A 19,301-nucleotide genomic window follows, 5' to 3' on the forward strand; every position below is an offset into this window, starting at 1 on the left:
GAGGTTAAGAGCCTGGGCTCCCACTCCATCTGTCGAGCCACCCGGCTGTGCGACCCTTGGCCACCCTCAGGGCCTTTGTAGAACTTGGGGTGTCAGGCAGAGTCGGGAGCGGTTCCTTTGTGGGGCAAAAGCTTCCAGCCCGGTCTGGCCCGTGGTAAGTATATTATTTCCTAGAAATGTAAAGTTCTCGAGCTTGGTTTTTTTTCTTACCTTGTCTATCTATAAAGTCCTTTTGATCCTTTTACCATATGCCACACGGGCGAAATAGTTCCCTGCTGCCGTGGTCCTGGATGGATCTTACTCACTCCAGGGTCAGCACACAGGGTCTTCCTTCCCTGCTTTGTGTCTGCGTTCCCAGGCAGAGGGGTGAGAGCGGATGCAGCGGCCCTGGGCGCAGCGTGGGGGGCAGGCTGGAGGGAGGGGGCCACCGGCCTCAGCCCGTGGCCAGGTGGGCCAGGTGCAGGGAGGAGGCGGGCCTGATGTCGGCTGGTGAGGAGCGGGCCTGGGCAGTTGTCAGAGCATCCGCTTGCAGGTGCCGTCCGCCTGCCACCTGCGGGCTGAGCGGGTGGGAGGGTGTTGGGCGCCCCCACACCTCGAGGGGTGAGCCCCCCAGTGTCCAGGCCAGCAGCCTGGGTGACTCATGCGGTCATCTTGCCTCTTCCTTCCGCCCGCCCGCCCGCCTTGAGGTCAGCCCTGTTCCTGTGTTGATTCTGAGGGTGGGAGGACCAGGGTTCTCGGCCACCCCCAGCTGGCATCCCCTGCCTCCGCTGCTCTTTGTGGCAGACATACCTACAGTGGCTTCAGGGGAGACGTGAACAGAGCGACGGAGCGCTCGGCGGCCTGGGCCAGCTCGTGGACGTTGCACTGGTGACTGCGTTGCCTGGCACTGCATGTGCTCTGCTGAGGCCGGGGTGTGGGGCAGGTGTGTGGCCTGGGGTTCAGTGTGGTGGCCTGCCGAGAGGGTGAGAGTGGAGGCAAACATTTTGGGGAGCAGCCAGCGGGATTCGTGCCAGGCTTGCTGCGGAGGGACGGCTTCTCGCCTTGGTTGGAGGCTTTCCCGCGCCTCGGTTCCCTGACCCACCAGTGTGCCCTTGCCTTGCAGGAGCCTGCGTGAAGTGCAGCAAAGGTGTGTTTGGGGCCAGCCAGGCCTGCCAGGCCATGGGGAACCTCTACCACGATGCCTGCTTCACCTGTGCGGCCTGCAGTGAGTATGGGCCACGGGGTGGGGCAGGGAGGTCTGGGCTGGAGCCCAGGGCTTCGTGCATGCTATGCAGGGCTGTACCCTTGGCCACACCCAGCCCGTTGTGTCCTCCAGAGCCCAAGCCTCACCACCGACACAGGGTGCTCAGGGTCAGGGCACTTATCACAAAGTACCACGATCGCCTATGGTCTTGGTGAGAAGCTGAGTGGCTCTAGGCGGCCCCAGACCATATCAGGTGTGCAATGCACGGCAGAGGCCTTAGAGGAGCGGAGGAGGGGATGTGCTGGGGTTACCCGCCTGCTGCTGTCACTGATCTCCCCGCTTGGGGACCACCCAGCTAGAAGGCCACTGACCAGTCCACTACTCACCTCGGTGAGAGGCAGGACTTCTTCAACCCCAGTCTTCTATTTAGAGGCTGCCCTGTGAGTCGTGAGGTGTGTGTGTGTGTGCATACGTGTGCATGCGTGTGTGCATGCCACGTATGCATTGTGTCGCTGGCACACACCCATAGGCATCGTTAGACTCCAGCACCTGCGTCGTGAGTACAGCAGGACGTTGGAGACCAGCTTGGTGGCCGCTGCTCTCAGCGGCCAGTGCGCCGTGCGAGGTCTGCCCGGGTCCTGAACGGTGCTTGCTCCCTGGTCTCTACCAAAGATGAGCCTCGAGGATCGTCTGTGGAGAATGTCCCACCGGTGTTTCATTTCTATACACACTAGCAGCTGTTGATTGAAATGGACCAGGACAGCAGCCACAGAACGTCAGATGAAGGGCTCTTTCTTGTTGCTTGGTTTGGGGGGGTCTCAGCCCTGGCAGCTCCTTAGCGTTACCTGCGGAGACTTTAAAACCAACGAAGTGCAGTCCCAGCCTGAACCGGTAGCCTCGGCGTAGTGGCACACACCTGTAATCCTAGTACTTGGGAGGCTGAGACGGGAGGATCACAGGTTTGAGGACAGCCTCAGGAATGTAATGAGACTCTCAGTAATTTAGCAAGACCATGATTCAAAATAAAAAGAAAAATCGGGCTGGGGATGTAGCTCAGAGGTGGAATGCCCGGTTCCATCCCCAGTACAAAAGAATAAGCTCTAAGGTGGGACCCCCGGAGCAGGCCAGGTACTGTTTGAAAGCCTGCAGAGGTGGCTTCCCAGGGTCCTGTGGCCCTCAGGCCTGAGTGCCCCTGGCTTGGCACCTGGTGCCATATTCCAGCGCCTTCTGCTGAAGGGCCCTGCTGGCGTGCGGCCCAGCCGGCGTCCTGCTGGCAGTGTGAAGCCCACCGTGCCTGGCCTGCCTCTGGCCAGGTTTTCATCCAGCACCTCAGCCCCCTGGGGTCCCGCACTTGGCCTGGTGCTTTGTGCTGGGTCATGCTCACCTCTGTGAGGCCTTGCAGCGGGCCGAGAAGCCTGCTGTGCGTGCTTAGTGGATGCCAAGGCACGGGCTCTGCTCGGCCCCTGGCTTCCTTGCCGTGGAGCTGGGACGCCCGTCCCTGGCGGTGTGGACGCTTGGTGGAGGCGCAGGGGACGACTGCCGCTCTGAGCTGTAGGTTCCAGGTGGGCGATGCCACCCCCAGGTGCTGGCATCAAGATAGACGCCTCAGAGAGTGCAGGTTTGTCCCTGTGTCTTCTGTTCATTCTCGTAAAGAAGGAGCTTGCAGCCAGGCGTGGCGCCAGCTTGTGATCCCAGGGATTGGAGGCCAGCCTCAGCTACTTAGTGAGGCCCTCTGCAACTTAGTGAGACCTTGTTTCAAAATAGAGCTGGGGGTGTAGCTTGGAGGTAGAATGCCCCTGGGTTCCATCCCCAGTACCGCCAAACAAGAAAAAAAAAGCACTGATTTTTTTTTTTTTTGGAAAAGGGAATGATGAGGCAGATCCATTTAGGACTCTCTGGTGCACAATGACCAGGTTCCCATGCGCTCAGCAGTTTATTTCGGCATCCCTGGTGGCCTACATAGGGTGGGTTTGTGTTCTTCCAGCTGCGGCATCTCGGTCTCCGTATCAGCTGATGAGCTAAATGCAATCTCTGCCGTGTCTGTGGTTTGTCTGAACGGGAGTAGATCAGATCGTCTGTAACATTTACCTTTGAACTTGGTCCCACAAGTGTTGCTTCATATTTGCTCTGTTTACCAGGAGAGGAAAAAAATGAAATCGAGGCTGCTCTTCGCCGCAGGCAGTTGCGTTGGAGCTGGGGAAGTGGTTGCGGGAGAACAGCCTGTCGGCAGTGCCTCGGCCTTACGGGGCCGCTCCAACCCCAACGCCTCGTAGACTGAGCAGCTTAGGAACGGCAGACATTTGGTTCTCAGGTTCTCAGGGGTCTGGAGGCTGCAAGTCCAAGATGGTGGTGCCAGCTTCCTGGTTCATAGGTGGTTGTCTTCTCCCTGGGTCCTTGTGGAAGGGGAAGGGAGCTCTGGAGTCTCTCAGGCACTAGTCCCGTTCCTGTGGGTCTCCTGCCCCCGGGAGGGTGGGCTGTCAGCTGGTGGGCGCTAGGGGCACCTGCCAGGAGCCACCGGCTCACCGTGGCCTCGGGAATGGCCCTCCATTCCGGCAGTGCGTTCCCATTGCTTCAGATTGACGAGAGCAGATGCGGCGGAGCTGGGTGGTTACCGCGGTTGGCTTACGGCCTTTGTGGTCCAGGCCTGTCTTGTCACTTCCTGCCACGGTCAGACTGTTTCTCTTTTCCACATCCACAGCCTGACCGCACTGTTCCTGGGCTTCCCGCCCACGCCGCACCTCCGCCGTCGAGCCGCAGGAGCGGCGCAGCACCTCCTCTTGCAGGAGCCTCCTGTCCCCAGCAGGGAGGCCTTGGCCTCGAGTGTGGCACCTTCTGCTGGCTTGGCCGTGGTGTCCCGCTCGGGCCAGCGGCAGGCCTGCCCGCCAGCCAACGCAGCAGGAGCCGTGTGCCAGGCACCTGTGGGAGCCGGGCATACCTGAGCAGGTGCCCTCGGGCGGCCAGAGGCACTTGCCTTTATCCGGTTAACGCACTGCTGCCCTGTAACTTCCAGCTGAGCGAGGGCGCCAGCGCCGGAGACGGCACCGTGTGAGCTGGCACGTCCAGCCCGCCAGCTCTGAGAGAACTCGGGGCAGAGAGCGCGGCAGTGCCAAGGCCGGGGCTGGCCGGCGCTGGGGGCCCAGGCTCCTGACTCGGGCTCCCTGGGAACTCCCTGTTTTTCTGGTTCTGCCTCCTGGGTTCATTTCCACCTAGCCAAGCAGGAGGAGGTGTTTCTTTGTTTATTGTTATATTTTGATTGTTAATAGAGGTTGCTTAATTAGCCGTTGTCTTTCTTTTTTTTGCTACTGGAGGGTGAACCCAGGGGTGTTCTACCCTCTCAACCACACCTCCAGCCCTATTTATTTTGAAACAGTGTCTCAGTTGCTGAAGGTCTCACTAAGTTGCTGAGGCTGGCCTTGAACCTGTTATTCTCCTGTCTCAATTTCCCAAGTACTGGATTATAGGTGTGCGCCACCGTGCTTAGTTTGCTGCTGTTTCTTTTTGTATTTATGTGGTACTTGTTACGGTGCCACACCAAAGCTGTACTGTGTGAGATGTAGCCGTGGGTTCCTGTTCTTAGCTATTTGTAGAAAAGAATAGCCCGAACTCTTCTGCTCTCAGCTTAAGCAAATTGATTATTACAAAGGCAGAAAGATTGGACACAAGTGAAAAGCACTGCAGTAAAGAAATAAATGCAGTGGGGTAAGTTACTAAACTTTCTGGTTATGGAAGAGGTTTTTTTTTTTTTTTTTTTTTTTTGGTGGTGGTTCCTGGAAGCCCTTCTACCTCCAGGCTACACTCCCAGACCTATTTTATATTTTTATTTGGAAACAGGGTCTCTTAAGCCAGCGCGGCTGGCTTCGAACCTGCGCGATCCTCCTGTCTCTGCCTCCCAAGTGCGGGGATTACAACGTGTGCCACCACGCCCGGCTTTTTTTTTTTTTTTTTTTTTTTTAATTTTTATTTTGAAACAGGGTTTCACTGAGTTGCAGAGGGCCTCGCTGAGTAGCCGAAGCTGTCTGTGAACCGCGATCCTCTGGTCTCAGCCTCCCGAATGCTGGGATCACAAGTGTGCGCCACCGCGCCTGGCTTTGTATCCTTCTTAACCCAAAGCTTTCTTCCTGCAAATGTGGGCAGAGGGTGTGGCCAAGTGGCCGAGGCTGGCTGTGAACCTGTGACCTTCCTGTCTCAGCCTCCCCGGCACTGGGGTCGCTGGCATTCACCAGGGCGCCCGCTTCCTGCTGTATCTTGAGCTCATGTTGCTTGTGCCTTTCCGCATGGCCTGCCCTAATCCCATCCCGTTCGTTGTCCGTGCCAGACCTTTTAGTTTACATCTCCTGCAGCTCAGTTGGGGCTTTTGACGCGTCGCCATTTAGCGTTTTGGACACAGGACTAGGGTGTAAGAGCTGCAACAGCGAGTGTCCTCGCTCCATCTCGCAGGCCAGGTGCCTGGGGTGCAGAGCGTGTCGTCACCTCCTAGTCCTCCATGTTGCGTCTTTCGTCCTGAGCTTTGTTCTGGAGTGCAGTTGTGGGAGACGCGGTCAGCGGGGCCCGGGCCGGGCTCGCTGTTTCTCACTTTGTTTGAGTGGGGGTTCTGGAGCGTTAACCCCGGGCATTCCACCTCCAGGTGGCACCCCAGCCCCCTTTGTCTGCGCCTCGGCACCTGCCAAGGACCCAGAGGGTCAGGGGTTGGGTGCTGGCTGAGCCTCCTCTCTGGGCAGAGGACCCAGCCCCGTGGGCTTTCTGCTTTTCTCGTCCTCTGTGTCCTAGGCCTGCTGAGACCTTGGGGCCTGGGAGTCCAGGGTGGGCATCTGTGTGGATGGAGCCAGTCTGGTTGGTTTCCTCTGGTGCGTTGCTATCAGCAGTGCCCCTTAAAAGTTAACCTCCTCTGGGCTGGGTACAGGCGGTCCACGCCTGTGTTCCCAGCTAATTGGGCCGAGGCTGAGGGTTGCAAGTTTAAGGGCAGCCTGGGCACCTTAGCAAGACCTCGTCTCAAAATAAAAAAAATACAAAGGTGGAGGATGTAGCTCAGTGGAAAAGCACTCCAGGGTTCAGTCTCCAGTACTGCAAAGGAGTGGGAGGAGAGAGAAAGGAGGAAAGGAAAAAAGTTTACTCTGGAAAAAGCTCGCTCTTTGGATCTGGCGGAGCTTTGTCCAGCAACACCACTGCTTCTCGAGGCCCAGGTCACGAGTGGCCACTGAGTACTTGATGTGTACTTGCTCAAAATGGGAACCATGGGAGCCTGAGACCGGAGGATGGCAGGTTTGCAGCCAGCCTCGGCAACTTAGTGAGACCCTGTTTCAAAACAAAGAATAAAAAAATAGGGTGGGAAGTAGAATGCCCCTGGATTCAATCCCCAGTACCCCAAAAATAATAAAGAAAAATTAAAAAGAAAAAAAAAATAGGGTTGTAGGTCAGAGGTAGAATGCCTCTAGGCTAGCTGTGCATGGTAGCGCACACTTGTAATCCCAGGGCTTGGGAGGATCGCACATTCACAGCCAGCCTCAGCTACTTAGTGGGGCCCTCCACAGCCTAGTGAGACCCTGTTTCAAAATAAAGAATCAATGAGGCTGAGACAGGAGGATCGCCCAGCTTCAAAGAGCCTCAGCTACTGAGTGAGGCTCTCAGCAACTTATCGAGACCCTGTTTCCACATAAAATATAAAATAGGTCTGGTATAGCCTGGAGGTAGAAAGCCTCTGGGTCCACCCCCAGTACCATTAAAAACAACAACAACAAAAAAAAAAAACAAAATAAAGAATCAAAATCAGGCTGGTGTAGCTGGGAGGTAGAATGCCCCTGGGTTCCATTCCCAGAACTGCAAAAAAAAATAAATAAATAAAATAAATAAATAAATAAACAAACCAGGAACTGAGTTTCTAACATTATTTAAGTCATTATCTAAATTCACGTAGAAGTGAGTCCACGCCCACAGCACAAGCAGAGCACACCCCAAGGCCTGCGGTTTTCACTCCTTTCCTCTCTCTCTCTCTTTTCTCGGTACTGGGGATGCAACCCAGGGGCATTCTACCCCAAGCTACACCCCAGCCCTATTCTTTATTCTTTATTCTTTATTCTTTATTCTTTATTTTGAAACAGGGTCTCACTGAGTTGCAGAGGCCCCCTGAGTAGCCACGGCTGCCTGTGAGCCGCGGGCCCCTGTCTCGGCTCCCAGGTGCTGGGGTGATGAGCTACGCCAGGGCTGCTCGGCCCTCACCTCTCTTCGGGACCCCGCGCACTGTGGCAGCCGTGGGCTGGCCGTCTGCGGCGATGGAGCCGAGGTCGGTGTGAGGTGGCGCGGCCGGGCGAGTGCTCCCGAAAGCCCAGCTCCTCGTCAGGCTAGCCGCCTCCACCCGGTGACCTCATCCTGCGCTTTCCGTCCTTAATCTCTGCTGGCTTTATCAGGTGCGTTTTTCTCTTTTCAGCCGAAGGGGCCCTGAAGGCAAATATAAAATATCCATCCACTGCCTTTATGGGAAGTGTCTTTTTGTAATAGGTTCTCTGTACGTCTATAAACTACGTTTTAATAGAAAAGTGAAGAGCACCTGTGGTGTCTGTGCCCCAAACCCAGGGAAGGCTACATGCGTGTTGAGTGTGTAGTGTCACCTGGTGCTTCCTGGAGGGGTCCTCTTCTGGAAGCAGGCGGATTCTGAAACTAGGGGTAGTGTGTGTGTGTGTGTGTGTGTGTGTGTGTGTGTGTGTGTGTGGCGCGCTGGGGATCGAACCCAGGGGTGTTCTATCTCTGAGCTACACCACCAGCCCTATTTTATTTTTAATCTGGAAACAGGGTCTGGCTATGTTGCTGAGGCTGGCTGTGAACCTGCCATCCTCCCGTCTCAGCCTCCTAAGTCCTGGGATTCCAGGTGTGCACCGCCACGCCATGCCCGGCTTGAACCAGATTTTTAATCTAGTTCCTCTGACACACCTCACCCCAGTTTTTTGGAGGTACTGGAGTTGGAACCTTAGGGGAATTCTACCTCTGTTCTACACCCCCAACCCTATTTTTTATTCTTTATTTTGAAACAAGGTCTCACTAAGTTGCTGAGGGGCTCACTAAGTAGCCGAGGCTGGCCACGAACCGTGATCCTCCTGTCTCAGCCTCCCAAGTACTGGGATTACAAGTGTGTGCCACCACGCCTGGTTTCACCCAGTGTTTTAATGTTGGATGCTAATTATCCAGGATTGGTCTAGGTTTGAGCACTTTGGTTCGACCAAGATGAACTGTGTCAAGATGTTGGTTCAGAGACCTTGAGGCCTGACTTAACTCACTGGCTCTAGAAGCCTGGCCTGGCCTGGCCTGTTGCCCAGCCCCGCCCCACACCTACGGGAGGTCTGGAAGTGTCTCGGGCGTGAGGACCACCAGCCTGACGTTCCCCTGCTCGCCTGCTGACCGGTCCTTCAGCTGTCTGTATCAGCTGCCCCTTGGCCAGCTGGCTCCTGGGTGCCCAGCACACCACTAAGCCTGAGCTGCCATTAGAGGCAAGACACGAAGCCTGCCCACCTGAGGGCATAGAGGAGGTGATGCTCGCCGCGGAGCGCCAAGACATCCGTCATGGTCCCCATGGAGGACCAGTGAGGTGGCGTTTGGAGGTGGGGCCTGGGTGATCAGGCCACCCGGTGGAGCCCTCATGAGTGGGATCAGCGCCCTCAGAAGGGACAGAGAAGCCGGGTGTGGTGGCGCACCCTTGAAATCCCAGGGCTTAGGAGACTTAGACGAGGATCGCAGGTTTCAGACCAGCCTTAGCAATTTAGCGAGGCCTTCAGTGAGACCCTGTTTCCAAATTCAAAAGTAAAACGGGTTGGGAATGTAGCTCGGAGGTAGAACAAACACCTCTGGGTTCAACCCCCAGCAACACACACACATGCACATGCATACACACGCACACACACACGCACGCGTGCACCAGTTGTCTTTGCATCCCCTGAGGTCACAGCAAGAGGCAGCCATTAGCAAACCAGGAAGACACCCATGCCGAGGACCTGGCCCCGTGGCACCCTGGTTTTGGACTTCCCACCACCAGAACCCTGAGAAATGTTTGGTGTTCAAGCCACCTGGCTTATGGAACTGGGTCCTAGCAGCACAGACTAAGACATACCCCAGGCTGAGAGTGTTCCTTCCAGAACAGACTGAGACCGCCGGCTGCGGTGGAGAACTGGGCTCGCCTCAGCCCCTCGGCGGGGCCTTGGCCGGGAACGTGGACCTCCTTAGCCTTTGTGCCCCTGTCCCAGGCGAAGAGTCAGTAAAACTCCACCCAAGCGCACCGTGGTTGGCTGCTGCCCCGCGTGGGCCAGCAGGCTGGCCGGCTGCGGCTGGCGCCACCTCGTGGTGGCGGTGGGTTGCTCGGCCCCTCCCTCGTCTCAGGATGGCCATGCTGTTTCCTGCCTGTCCTCCCCCTTGGTGTCCCTTCTCCCAGGTGGAAGCTGGCGGCCAGTCACCAGTTGGACTGTGCCCGGTGTGTCATCACAAGCAGCAGGTGCCTCGCGCTGCCTCTGAGCTCCACCCAGCACCATCTGCTCTTTATTCTGTAACGGCTCCACTAAGTTTCTGAAGGCCTCCCAAGGACTGAGGCCATAGGTTTGCACCTCCGTGCCTGACTCACGGGGATGTTTATAGACGTGTTCATGCATGTAAGTGTGATGTGTGGTTATGTAAGTGAAGGGTCCAGGGGAGGAAGGGGCTGGAATCCCCCTCCCTGTTTGCCGGTAGGAAAGAAGCTGGACCGTGCCTACACGTGCGCATTCGCGAGCATCACGCCACCGGGCGGCTTGTGGCACAGGCCGCCGAGCACGGGCTTCAGGCAGCCACGATCTCCCCACTGGCGAAAGGACGGTGATAACATTCAGCTGTCCAGCCAGGGATGTAGCGCAGTGGTATAGCACCTGCCCAGCACGCGCAAGGCCGCGCTGGGTCCTCAGGACTGCAAAAAGAGGAACACATTCATTAAATTAAACAAGTCTTGTTTTTATGACGCATGAAAGAAAGTCTGAGAAATGAGCGGCATCCTGCGGTGAGTCCAGGGTGCCCCTTCTTGGTCCTCGCCCTGCTCGTGGTACTAACGCGCCTGCTCCTGGGGCCTCTGTCTGCTCTCTCAAACCTGGGCTGGTGAGGCCCGAAGGCGTGGCTCTGTGGGCTTCCCTGCAAGTGCGTCTGGCAGGACAGGATGGGGCAGGGGGGCCCTGACAGGTGCCACAAGGTTCCCAGCCTTTCTTCAGATACATGAAGCAGCCGGGCATGGTAGGGTACGCCTATGATCCCAGTACTCGGGAAACTGACTGGGGGATCAAAGGTTCCAGGCCAGCCTTGGTGACTCAGTGAGACCCTGTTTCAAAATTAAAAAGTAAGCCGGTATGGTGGTGCATGCTTGTAATCCCAGTACTTGGAAGGCTGAGATAGGATTGTAGGCTCCGCGGCCAGCCTCAGCTACTTAGTGAGAGCCTGTTTCAAAATAAACAAATGAAATAGGGCTGCTTGTGTCCCCTTTCTCCCAAAGTGTATAAATTTTACCCTGTCTCCAGGTGAGAGCTATCCAGTGTATGTCATGCAAGGGCTGTGTGTGTGTGTGTGTGTGTGTGTGTGTGTGTGTGTTACTGGGGATTGATCCCAGGGCCAGTCTACCTCCGAGCTCCAGCCCCAGCCCCATTTTTTATTTTTTGTTTTGAAACAGGGCCTAGCTAAGTGGCTGCGAGTCTCGTTAATCTGTGGCCTCGGCCTCCCGAGCACTGTGATTACCAGCGCGCGCCGCCGTGCCCAGCTTCTTCCCACGTGTCAAGCTGCACGCCAACATCGCCCTCATACCTCGCCCTTATGTTTCCCCCTTAGGCCGGAAGCTGAGAGGAAAAGCCTTCTATTTTGTCGGTGGCAAAGTGTTTTGTGAGGAGGACTTCCTGGTGAGTCTGTCACCCACTGCCTTCCCTCCCCCACAGCCTGTGCCGCCACGCCGGCTCACACTTGAATTGGAATTTATTTATTTTATTTTGTGTGTATGTGGTACCAGAGATTGAACCTAGGGATATTCAACCTTTGAGCTACATTTCCATTCCTTTTTTTTTTTTTTTTTTTGGTATTTTTTCGTGGCACTGGAAATTGAACCTAGAGGCATTTTACCTCTGAGCTGCACCTCCAGACCAATTTTATTTCTTATTTGGAAACAGGGTCTCCCTAAGTTGCTGAGAGCCTCACTAAAATTGCTAAGGCTATCCTCGAACCTGCAGTCCTCTTGTGTGAGCCTCCCAAGTACTAGGATTGTAAACATGAGCCACCACACCCAGCTACTGTTTTACATTTATTTATTTATTTATTTATTTATTTATTTATTTATTTATTTATTTTGCGGGTCTGGGGATGGAACCCAGGGGCATTTGACCTCCAAACTACACCCCTGCCCTATTTTTTATTCTTTATTTTGAGACAGGGTCTCACTAAGTTGCGGAGGGCCTCACTAAGTAGCTGAGGCTGTCTGTGAACCGTGATCCTCTGGTCTCAGCCTCCCAAATGCTAGGATTACAAGTGTGTGCCACCACGCCCGGCTCCTGTTTTATTTTTTATAAACTTGGGAGGTCCCAGCCTCCCAAGTTTGGGTTTGCATTGCAGTCCTGTCTTTACCACTACTGTGCGCGTGAGGAGGACCCTGAGGAGGTTGCGCAGCTCGGCTCTGCCTCCCTCCATCTGAGGGATAGAGTGACACGCACCTTGCAGGACGGAGCCCCGGAGGCCCCGCCCCGAGTGTGCAGTTGGGTCTGGCGTGGCCGAGGCGCTCCGCCTCACGAGTGCCCGGGTGGAGCCGGGCGCTCCTCTTTGGGAACCACTGCTGCAGGGACTCCAGCCTGTCTGTGCAGCCCCATACCCAAGCTGTGGTGGGCATCCTGCGCTTGGGCTGGGCACTGCGAGCATCCGTAATGCTCTGTGGCCAGGGACAGCCTGTGGCTCAGTGCACGGCCGCCATGTCCTGGGTTGGTGGCAGATGCCCTCACACCTCTGCCTTGCTCCGTAGTACTCTGGCTTCCAGCAGTCGGCCGACAGGTGTTTCCTCTGTGGGCATCTGATCATGGACATGGTGAGTGGGGTCAGTGCCTCGTGGGGAGGGGCCCTCGGGCAGCACAGTGGGGACAGGCGCGGGCAGGGATACGGCTGTTTAGTAGAAGAGGCCCGAGGAGCGCAGCCTGCTTCTCTGGATGAGCCCAGGTGGGCTGGGCTTTTGCTGTGTTCACTGTAAGCGTTCTTCCCAGCTGTATGGTGCCGCGGTCCGACCTTCTGTCCCCGCCGGGCCATTTGCGGCGCCCTGGCCGCCCTCTGCCTTCCCCGGCCCTTGAGCATGTCTGTCAGGGGAGAGGCCAGGTGCGGCCTTTCAGCCAGACCAGAAAGCCAGCCACACGCTTGCTCGTCCCCCAAGGTCCACCCCGCCCAGGTCGTTGCCAAGGCGGGCTTGGGGCCTGGACTAAGGCCCACGTTCCTTACGTGCCGCTCCTGCTCAGCGGCTGGCTGGCTCCCAGTCTGCCCTGGCCTCGGAGGCCTTCTCTCCGTAAGGACAACGTCTCCTGGAGCAGGCCGGTCACCGCTGGGAACCTGCCTTTAAAACTCCCTTTTGCCAGGGGTGGTGGCGCACACCTGCAGTCCCAGGACTTGGGGGCTGAGACGGCGGCGCTAGCAGCTTGGTGAGACTCAGCAATTTAGCAAGACTTGGTTTCAAAAATAGAGCTGGGGGGTAGCTCGGAGGTAGAATGCCCCTTGGTTCAGCCTCTGGTGCCCCCCTAAATATCTTTTTTTTTTTTTTTTTTTTTTTTTTTGCGGGTCTGGGGATGGAACCCAGGGGCATTCTACCTCTGAGCTACACCCCCAGCCCTATTTTTTATTCTTTATTTTGAAACAGAGTCTCACTGAGTTACAAAGGACCTCACTAAGTAGCTGAGGCTGTCCGCGAACCGTGATCCTCCTGTCTCAGCCTCCGGAATGCTGGGATTACAAGTGCCACCATGCTTGGGTGCCAAGAATCTTAATAACACACAGAGAGATTTCTTGTCACCACCCTTGTTCTATAGCAGAACCCTGACTGCCTGACTGTCCAACTTTTTAGACAACTTGTCTGTCTGTATCCCCCTTGGTTAAGAGACGGGAATGTCCTAGGACAGGACGCGGCCCCACATGCTGGAATTATCGCCGCTAGCCGGGACAGAGTGCCTTTTATCAGCCTTGCTCTGGGCCTGGTGTGGGTTGAGTCATTTTAAGGCTCTTTCTGTCAAAATAGCATTAGACTGGGAAGAAACGTGTTCCGAGGCTCGCACTGCCAAGTGGACTTTGGAAGCCCCGTGGTTGCTCCTCTCTGGCAGCTGGAGAGCGGCCGCGGGGCAGGAGGGCCAGGGAGGGCCGGGGAAGCTGGGAGGCTGAGTTTCTGGAGGCCAGCCGGCAGCTCCAGGGCCTCCCCTCTGGAGTGTGCGGTGTGTTATCCCCTGACTCCCAGTAGGAGCCGGCACACAGCACCTCTCGAGGTCTCGCCGCGGGCTGGCTGAGCGCTCCACCTCCGTGGCTCCCGCCGCCTGGCGTGGGCGACCTGCTCATTCTCCGCAGACGCCTGTGCGTGGTGCCACCAAGCAGCGGTGGTGGTGCTGCCTGGTGGCACGGACACTGGACAGATGAATCTCTCATCGAGCCAGGGAAGATGTTCTCCACTTGATTTAGAGAAAAACCCAGACTCACTTGGTGTAGACTTTAGCATGCGTCGGCACCGTCTTACTAAAGTATCCAACTTATCCCTGCTGTGCCCAAGGCTCAGGACCAGCCTGCGCCCCGCCCTCTCTGGGTCCGGGTGGAACTCCAGGGCGCCTGTCCCGTCCTTCTGGACGGCACCCTGTGAGCGGCTGGCTCTTCCGCTGCCCGCTCCTGCCCTCTGACCCTGCTGGGTCTTGGCTGTCCTCCTGTCCCCAGATCCTGCAGGCCCTGGGGAAGTCCTACCACCCTGGCTGTTTCCGCTGCGTCGTCTGTAACGAGTGTTTGGACGGCGTGCCCTTCACTGTGGACTCGGAGAACAAGATCTACTGCGTCCGCGATTACCACAAGTAAGGCGGACGGAGTGCGGAGCCGCGCGTGCGCCTCGCTGGTGCCAGCGAGCTGAGGGCGGATGGCTGCAGCGGGCTGAGGGCGGATGGCTGCAGCGAGCTGAGGGCGGATGGCTGCAGCGTGAGGGCAGCTGTTTTGCCTCTCATCCCATCAGCTCAGGCAGAATGGCTCTGAGGTGCAGTGTGGGCCCCAGGACTAAGCCGTGTAAGGAGAGAGAAACTGCTGAGAAGGTCTCGTTAGGCCCGGTATGGTTCAAGGCCAGCCCAGCAATTTAGCAGGACCTTCAGCAACTTATTGAGACCCTGTTTCAGTGATAAAATAGGAGCTGTGTGTGGTGGTGCACGCTAGTAATCCCAGGACTTGGGAGGCTGAGACAGGAGGATCGCAGGTTTGAGGCCAGCCTCTGTGCAGGCCCCAGCGCAGCTCTCGTCCTGGGCCCTGCCTCCCAGGAACAGCGCGGCATAGTCTCTGCCTCTCTCCTCCCCAGGGTGCTGGCCCCCAAGTGCGCAGCCTGCGGGCTCCCCATCCTTCCCCCCGAGGTAAGGCGCTCTGGACCTGCTGCTCGGGGCTTCTGACGCGCATGCCCCTGGGGCTGCTCCCAGGCTTCTGTGTCACCCTAAACCCCAGCTCCGGGATAGATACTGCATCCCCTTCCCAGCCCCGCGCCCTTCTCGCACCCGGGTGTCCTTAGGGCCAGGTCGCGCTCACCTGACCCAGCAGCGACTCCCGTCTTTCCTTCCTTTGGCCAGCCACGGTCCCTGCAGCGTGGTTGCAGTGTCGACTCCGTTCTGGAAGGGGGCCTGCCCCTCCCTGCCTCTGCCCTCGGCCCAGTCTGTCCCGCTGTCACTCATGACCGTCGCAGGCGCCGGCTCGCCACCGGAGCCCGCCCTTCCTGCCGTGTCTGTGGCACCCGTGGCCACGTGTCTTACCTTTCCTCCTTCCAGGGCTCAGACGAGACCATCCGCGTCGTGTCCATGGACAGAGACTACCACGTGGAGTGTTACCACTGCGAGGTGGGCCCTCCCCCGGCGGCAGGGCGGCGTGGAGTGTGGCTGTCGGGCTCCTCGGGTCAGGCTGCCACGCAGCCTGGGCAACAGATTCCCCCGCCCTGACGCCGGCCCTGCCACCGGGGTCTCCTGTCTGAGCTGAGTCCCAGAGATCATGGAGGAGCCTCTCAGACACAGGCCCGCCAGCTGCGGGGTGAAGGGAGGCAGGGCCCCTGAGTCCTGTCACATCTCAGGTTGAGGGCGACTCCCTCACCGTCCCTGGGAAGGGTGTCCACGGGACCTCAGCCGTGGGAGTGGGCCCCCCACGAGAGGGATTGGGTTCATTTTGTGACCTTGTTGGGGCTGGGGACAGGGAGTTTGACCTGAAGAAATAGATCTCACCCCAGCTGCCTGGGGCGAGGGGCGCTCCGCACGCACGGTCAGGCAGCGGTATAGTGCCCGTTACCCAGCATCGCTCCAGGATCACTTGCTATTTCCTACTAGCCACATTTAAAATGTTAAAAGAAGCTGGTGGAAAGCTGGGCGTGGTGGGCACACATTCGGGAGGCTAAGACTAGAAGATCATGGTTCGCAGACAGCCTCAGCTATTTAGTGAGGCCCTCCACAACTTAGTGACACCCTCTGCAACTCAGTGAGGCCCTGTTTCAAAATAAAGAATAAAGAAATAGGGCAGGGGGTATAGCTCAGAGGTAGAATGCCCCATCCCCAGACCCGCAAAAAAAAAAACAAAAAAAAGGAAGAAGAAGCTGGTGGGCTGTGCATGGTAGTGGACGCCTATGATCCCAGTACTGGGAGGCTGAAACAGGAGAATCGCAGGTTCGAGGCCAGCCTCAGCAGCTTCGCAGGCCTCTCTGCAACCTAGTGAGACCGTTTCCAAAAAATAAGGACTGAGTGTGTATCCTGAAGGTAGGATGTTCCTGGGTTTAATCCCCGTACCAGAAATAACCAAAAAGAAGAAGAAAGAAAACACTTAGTGGGTTTAGTTATTCAACCCAAGACATTACCATTCCAACGTGCAGTTGGTATAAAGTTATCCACAGGTCTTCCCCCGCCGTGTTTCTAATCCCGGGAGTCTGGCGTGCGCCCTGGCAGCGCGCCGGCCACGTCACGCAGCCTGTCTCCTGAGCCCCAGGCGGGCAGCCGGTGGCGTGCGGGTGCCCCGGGCTTTCCCTGGCTGGTGCGTGGCGCGAGCGTGCCTCGCAGCGTTTGGATTCTCGCCCCCAGGACTGCGGCCTGGAGCTGAGTGACGAGGACGGCCACCGCTGCTACCCGCTGGAGGACCACCTCTTCTGTCACTCCTGCCACGTCCAGCGGCTGGAGAAGGGCCCCTCGGCCCCAGCCCGCCCGCAGCTCCACTTCTAGCCCGCGGCCCTGCGGCCTCCCGTGGGGTGGGCTTGAGGCCGGGGGGCGCCTAGCCGCCTCCAGGGTGGGCCAGGTGGGGAGCGGCAGGCCCCGGCCCCACTGCCTGCCGGAGGCGCAGCGCCTGTCCGCCACGTGATTTTCCAAGCGCCTGCCCCCACCCCAGAGCTCAGGAAGACCTCCGGCTCGAGCTGGCCTGGGCCCCAGCAGCTCCCACTTCAGGGGAGAGGTTCACATGGATCTGACCTCACAGCGCCTCCTGGAGAGCCGGCCCAGCTGCAAGACATCCCAGCCCCCTGCCGAGACGGCCCTCAGCCCTGCACCCGGGCCGGCAGGGCTTCCTCCCAGCATGCCTTTAGCCTGCGAATGGCTACACACTTCAATTGCAGTTGCATCGCGGCCAGAAGGGCCCTGGGCGCGAGCTTTGCACCCCAGGAGGGGCTTGCCGAGGCTGGCTTCGCCTCGCACCAGACAGCCTCCTGCATCCGCCTAGCCTGCGCCCCAGGCAGCCGGGCCCCTGCGGGTTGCCACCGGCAAGCGCACCCTGGGCAAGGTCTTGGTGCTGGCGCCAGGCCTCTTCTCCGGGCTTGCGCCACATTTCTCTGTGCTGGCTCGGAGCTGTGCCTGCAGGGCGGACCCCAGGCCTGCGGCGGGCCGCCCTGGGGCTGTTGCAGCTGCTTGGCAAGGGGCCTTTGGAAGGCCCACCTGTGTACAGGGAGCCCCAGCGAGCACGAGTGTTGTGTGTGTGATCTCTAAGCCAGCTCCGGCCTCTCCGCCACGGCCTGGCCCAGGTGTTGGTTTGAGCAACCAGTACAAGGTACACTGCTTTGGTCTGCTTTTTAAAATCTGTCCACTTTCAGCTTTTCACACACAACAAATACCTCACTGATGGAGCTTGGACACGGCAGCCTTCGGTGTGTGAGGAATCGCCAGCTGGAGGCCATGCCGGTCTGATGAGGCGCGGGCCGGTCTGATGGCACCACGGCCCCGCAGGCGTTGGCAGGGCTGAGGCCAGCACCCCAGGCCCCTGGGCATCCCAAATGGTAGACACTGCCGAACAGTTGAGAGAGTTAAGTTGTTTGGTGGAGCTCAAGCCTCACACGTGCAGGGCCCTGGCTCAGGCTCCACCACCGCAAACCCAACAACCCCACAGAAGACCGTCGTCCCTGGCCTGGCAGCCCTGGGCACCCACCTGCTCTCCCTCCCCGCCCAGAGCCAGGGGACGGGCGCTGGGGAAGGGGAGAGGGCAGCGGTCCCCTCGTGTGGGAGCGCGAGCTTTCCCCAGCCCCGCTTGCCGACGAGCCAGGCAGGTTGGTTCCGCAAGGCTGCGTCCAGGCAGCCAGCGCGGCCACCCTGGCCCTGCAGCCTTGCCCACACGCCTCTGCCGCTTCCCAGCCGAGCGGAGCCGAGAAAACGGAGAACATAGTCACACGTGGGCATCACTGTCAGAAGTGGCAGGGATTTATTTGAGAATCAAGTAATTAGTTTAACACTCTTTGATTAACTTTTGAAATGAAAAACTTAAGTGGCCTTGATGGAGCTGATTGAGCTGAGCTTGTGAATGTGTCTTCTAGTGTTGAAAACAAACAACAAAGGCCTTTATTTCCAGGTGGCCTGGCGAGGGGTCGCGGGCCCTCGCACAGAATCCTCACAGGAGGCCCACCTGGCTGGTACTTAATATGTCCTGTAAGTGATTAGCCAAACAGGGCTCTACTGGGCTTGTATTTATGGCACAAGGACTCAAGGCCAGGACAAATAAGTTTTGAGAGTTTGAGCAGATAGCCTTTTCAAGTTTCCTGGGCAGCTTTTGCTCAGACTTTAGGTAAAGCGAGGAGGCTCCGCCTGACCCCAGGCTCCCAGGCCGGCCTCTACACTTCCCGGCCTCACTGTGCCCTTGAGGTGTTTATAAACTGTGTGTGTGTGTGTGTGTGTGTGTGTGTGTGTGTGTGTGTGTGTGTGTAGAGCTGGGGTCTTTTGAGCTCTGTCAGGGTGGTCTAGGCGGAGTCTCCCACTCCGTGTCCCTGTAGTTTGCTGCTCTGGCACACAGGAGAGCCCTGGGTCCCTGCCGGAGTCACCAGGATGCCCGAGCGCATCCCCGCATCCCAGAGCCTCTCATGGGCTCCAGGGCTTCAGTCACAGCGGGGTCCTTGGGGCTTGAGGCGGTTCTCTGGAATGTGGTCTTTGCAACCCCCTAAGGGGTGTGTCCGCGTGCCAATCACGGCCAGCGCTGCAGCCGCCTGGTGCTCTCCTCCAGACTCCGAGCCAGGCGTGGTGGCGCACACCTGCAGTCGCAGTCCCTGGAGGCTGGACAGGAGCATCACAGGTTAGAGCTGGCCTCAGCAAATGAGCAGGGCTTTCAGTAACTTACGGAGACTTCGTCTCAAAAAAATTTTTTTTTGTGGCACTGAGGTTTGAACCCAGGGCATTCTACCTCTGAGCTACACCCCCAGCCCTATTTTATTCTTTATTTTTGAAACAGAGCCTCACTAAGTAGCTGAGGTTGGCCAAGAACCTGGATCCTCCCGTCTCGGCCTCCCAAGCACGGGCGCCACCACGCCCAGCTTTGTCTCAAAATGTAAAAAGTGCCCAGAGGTAGAATGCCTCTGAGTTCAATCCCCAGCACCAAAACAAAACAAAACCTCGTGCCTGCCAGGAAACCAAAATTATTTTTGTACTTTTCGTTTGTCAAGAACCAGCCTTAATTT

At 57.6% G+C, this 19,301-nt stretch overlaps 1 protein-coding gene across 1 annotated transcript in view; it reads left to right on the forward strand.

Moving 5' to 3' along the window:
• Positions 1-16,599, forward strand: part of LIMD1 (LIM domain containing 1) — a gene marked incomplete at both ends in the record, with an annotated part of 31,007 nt that extends 14,408 nt beyond the window's left edge. Inside the window, 7 exons of the mRNA XM_080715979.1 lie at positions 1,103-1,204; positions 11,000-11,067; positions 12,171-12,233; positions 14,099-14,229; positions 14,718-14,769; positions 15,175-15,243; positions 16,462-16,599. Coding sequence (XP_080572105.1) covers positions 1,103-1,204; positions 11,000-11,067; positions 12,171-12,233; positions 14,099-14,229; positions 14,718-14,769; positions 15,175-15,243; positions 16,462-16,599 — 623 coding nt within the window. The remainder of the gene's footprint in view (positions 1-1,102; positions 1,205-10,999; positions 11,068-12,170; positions 12,234-14,098; positions 14,230-14,717; positions 14,770-15,174; positions 15,244-16,461) is intronic.
• Positions 16,600-19,301: the final 2,702 nt, after the last annotated feature.

This window comes from Muscardinus avellanarius (genome assembly GCF_963383645.1).
Source record: "Muscardinus avellanarius genome assembly, chromosome: 18".
In the NCBI taxonomy this organism is placed as follows: Eukaryota; Metazoa; Chordata; class Mammalia; order Rodentia; family Gliridae; genus Muscardinus; species Muscardinus avellanarius.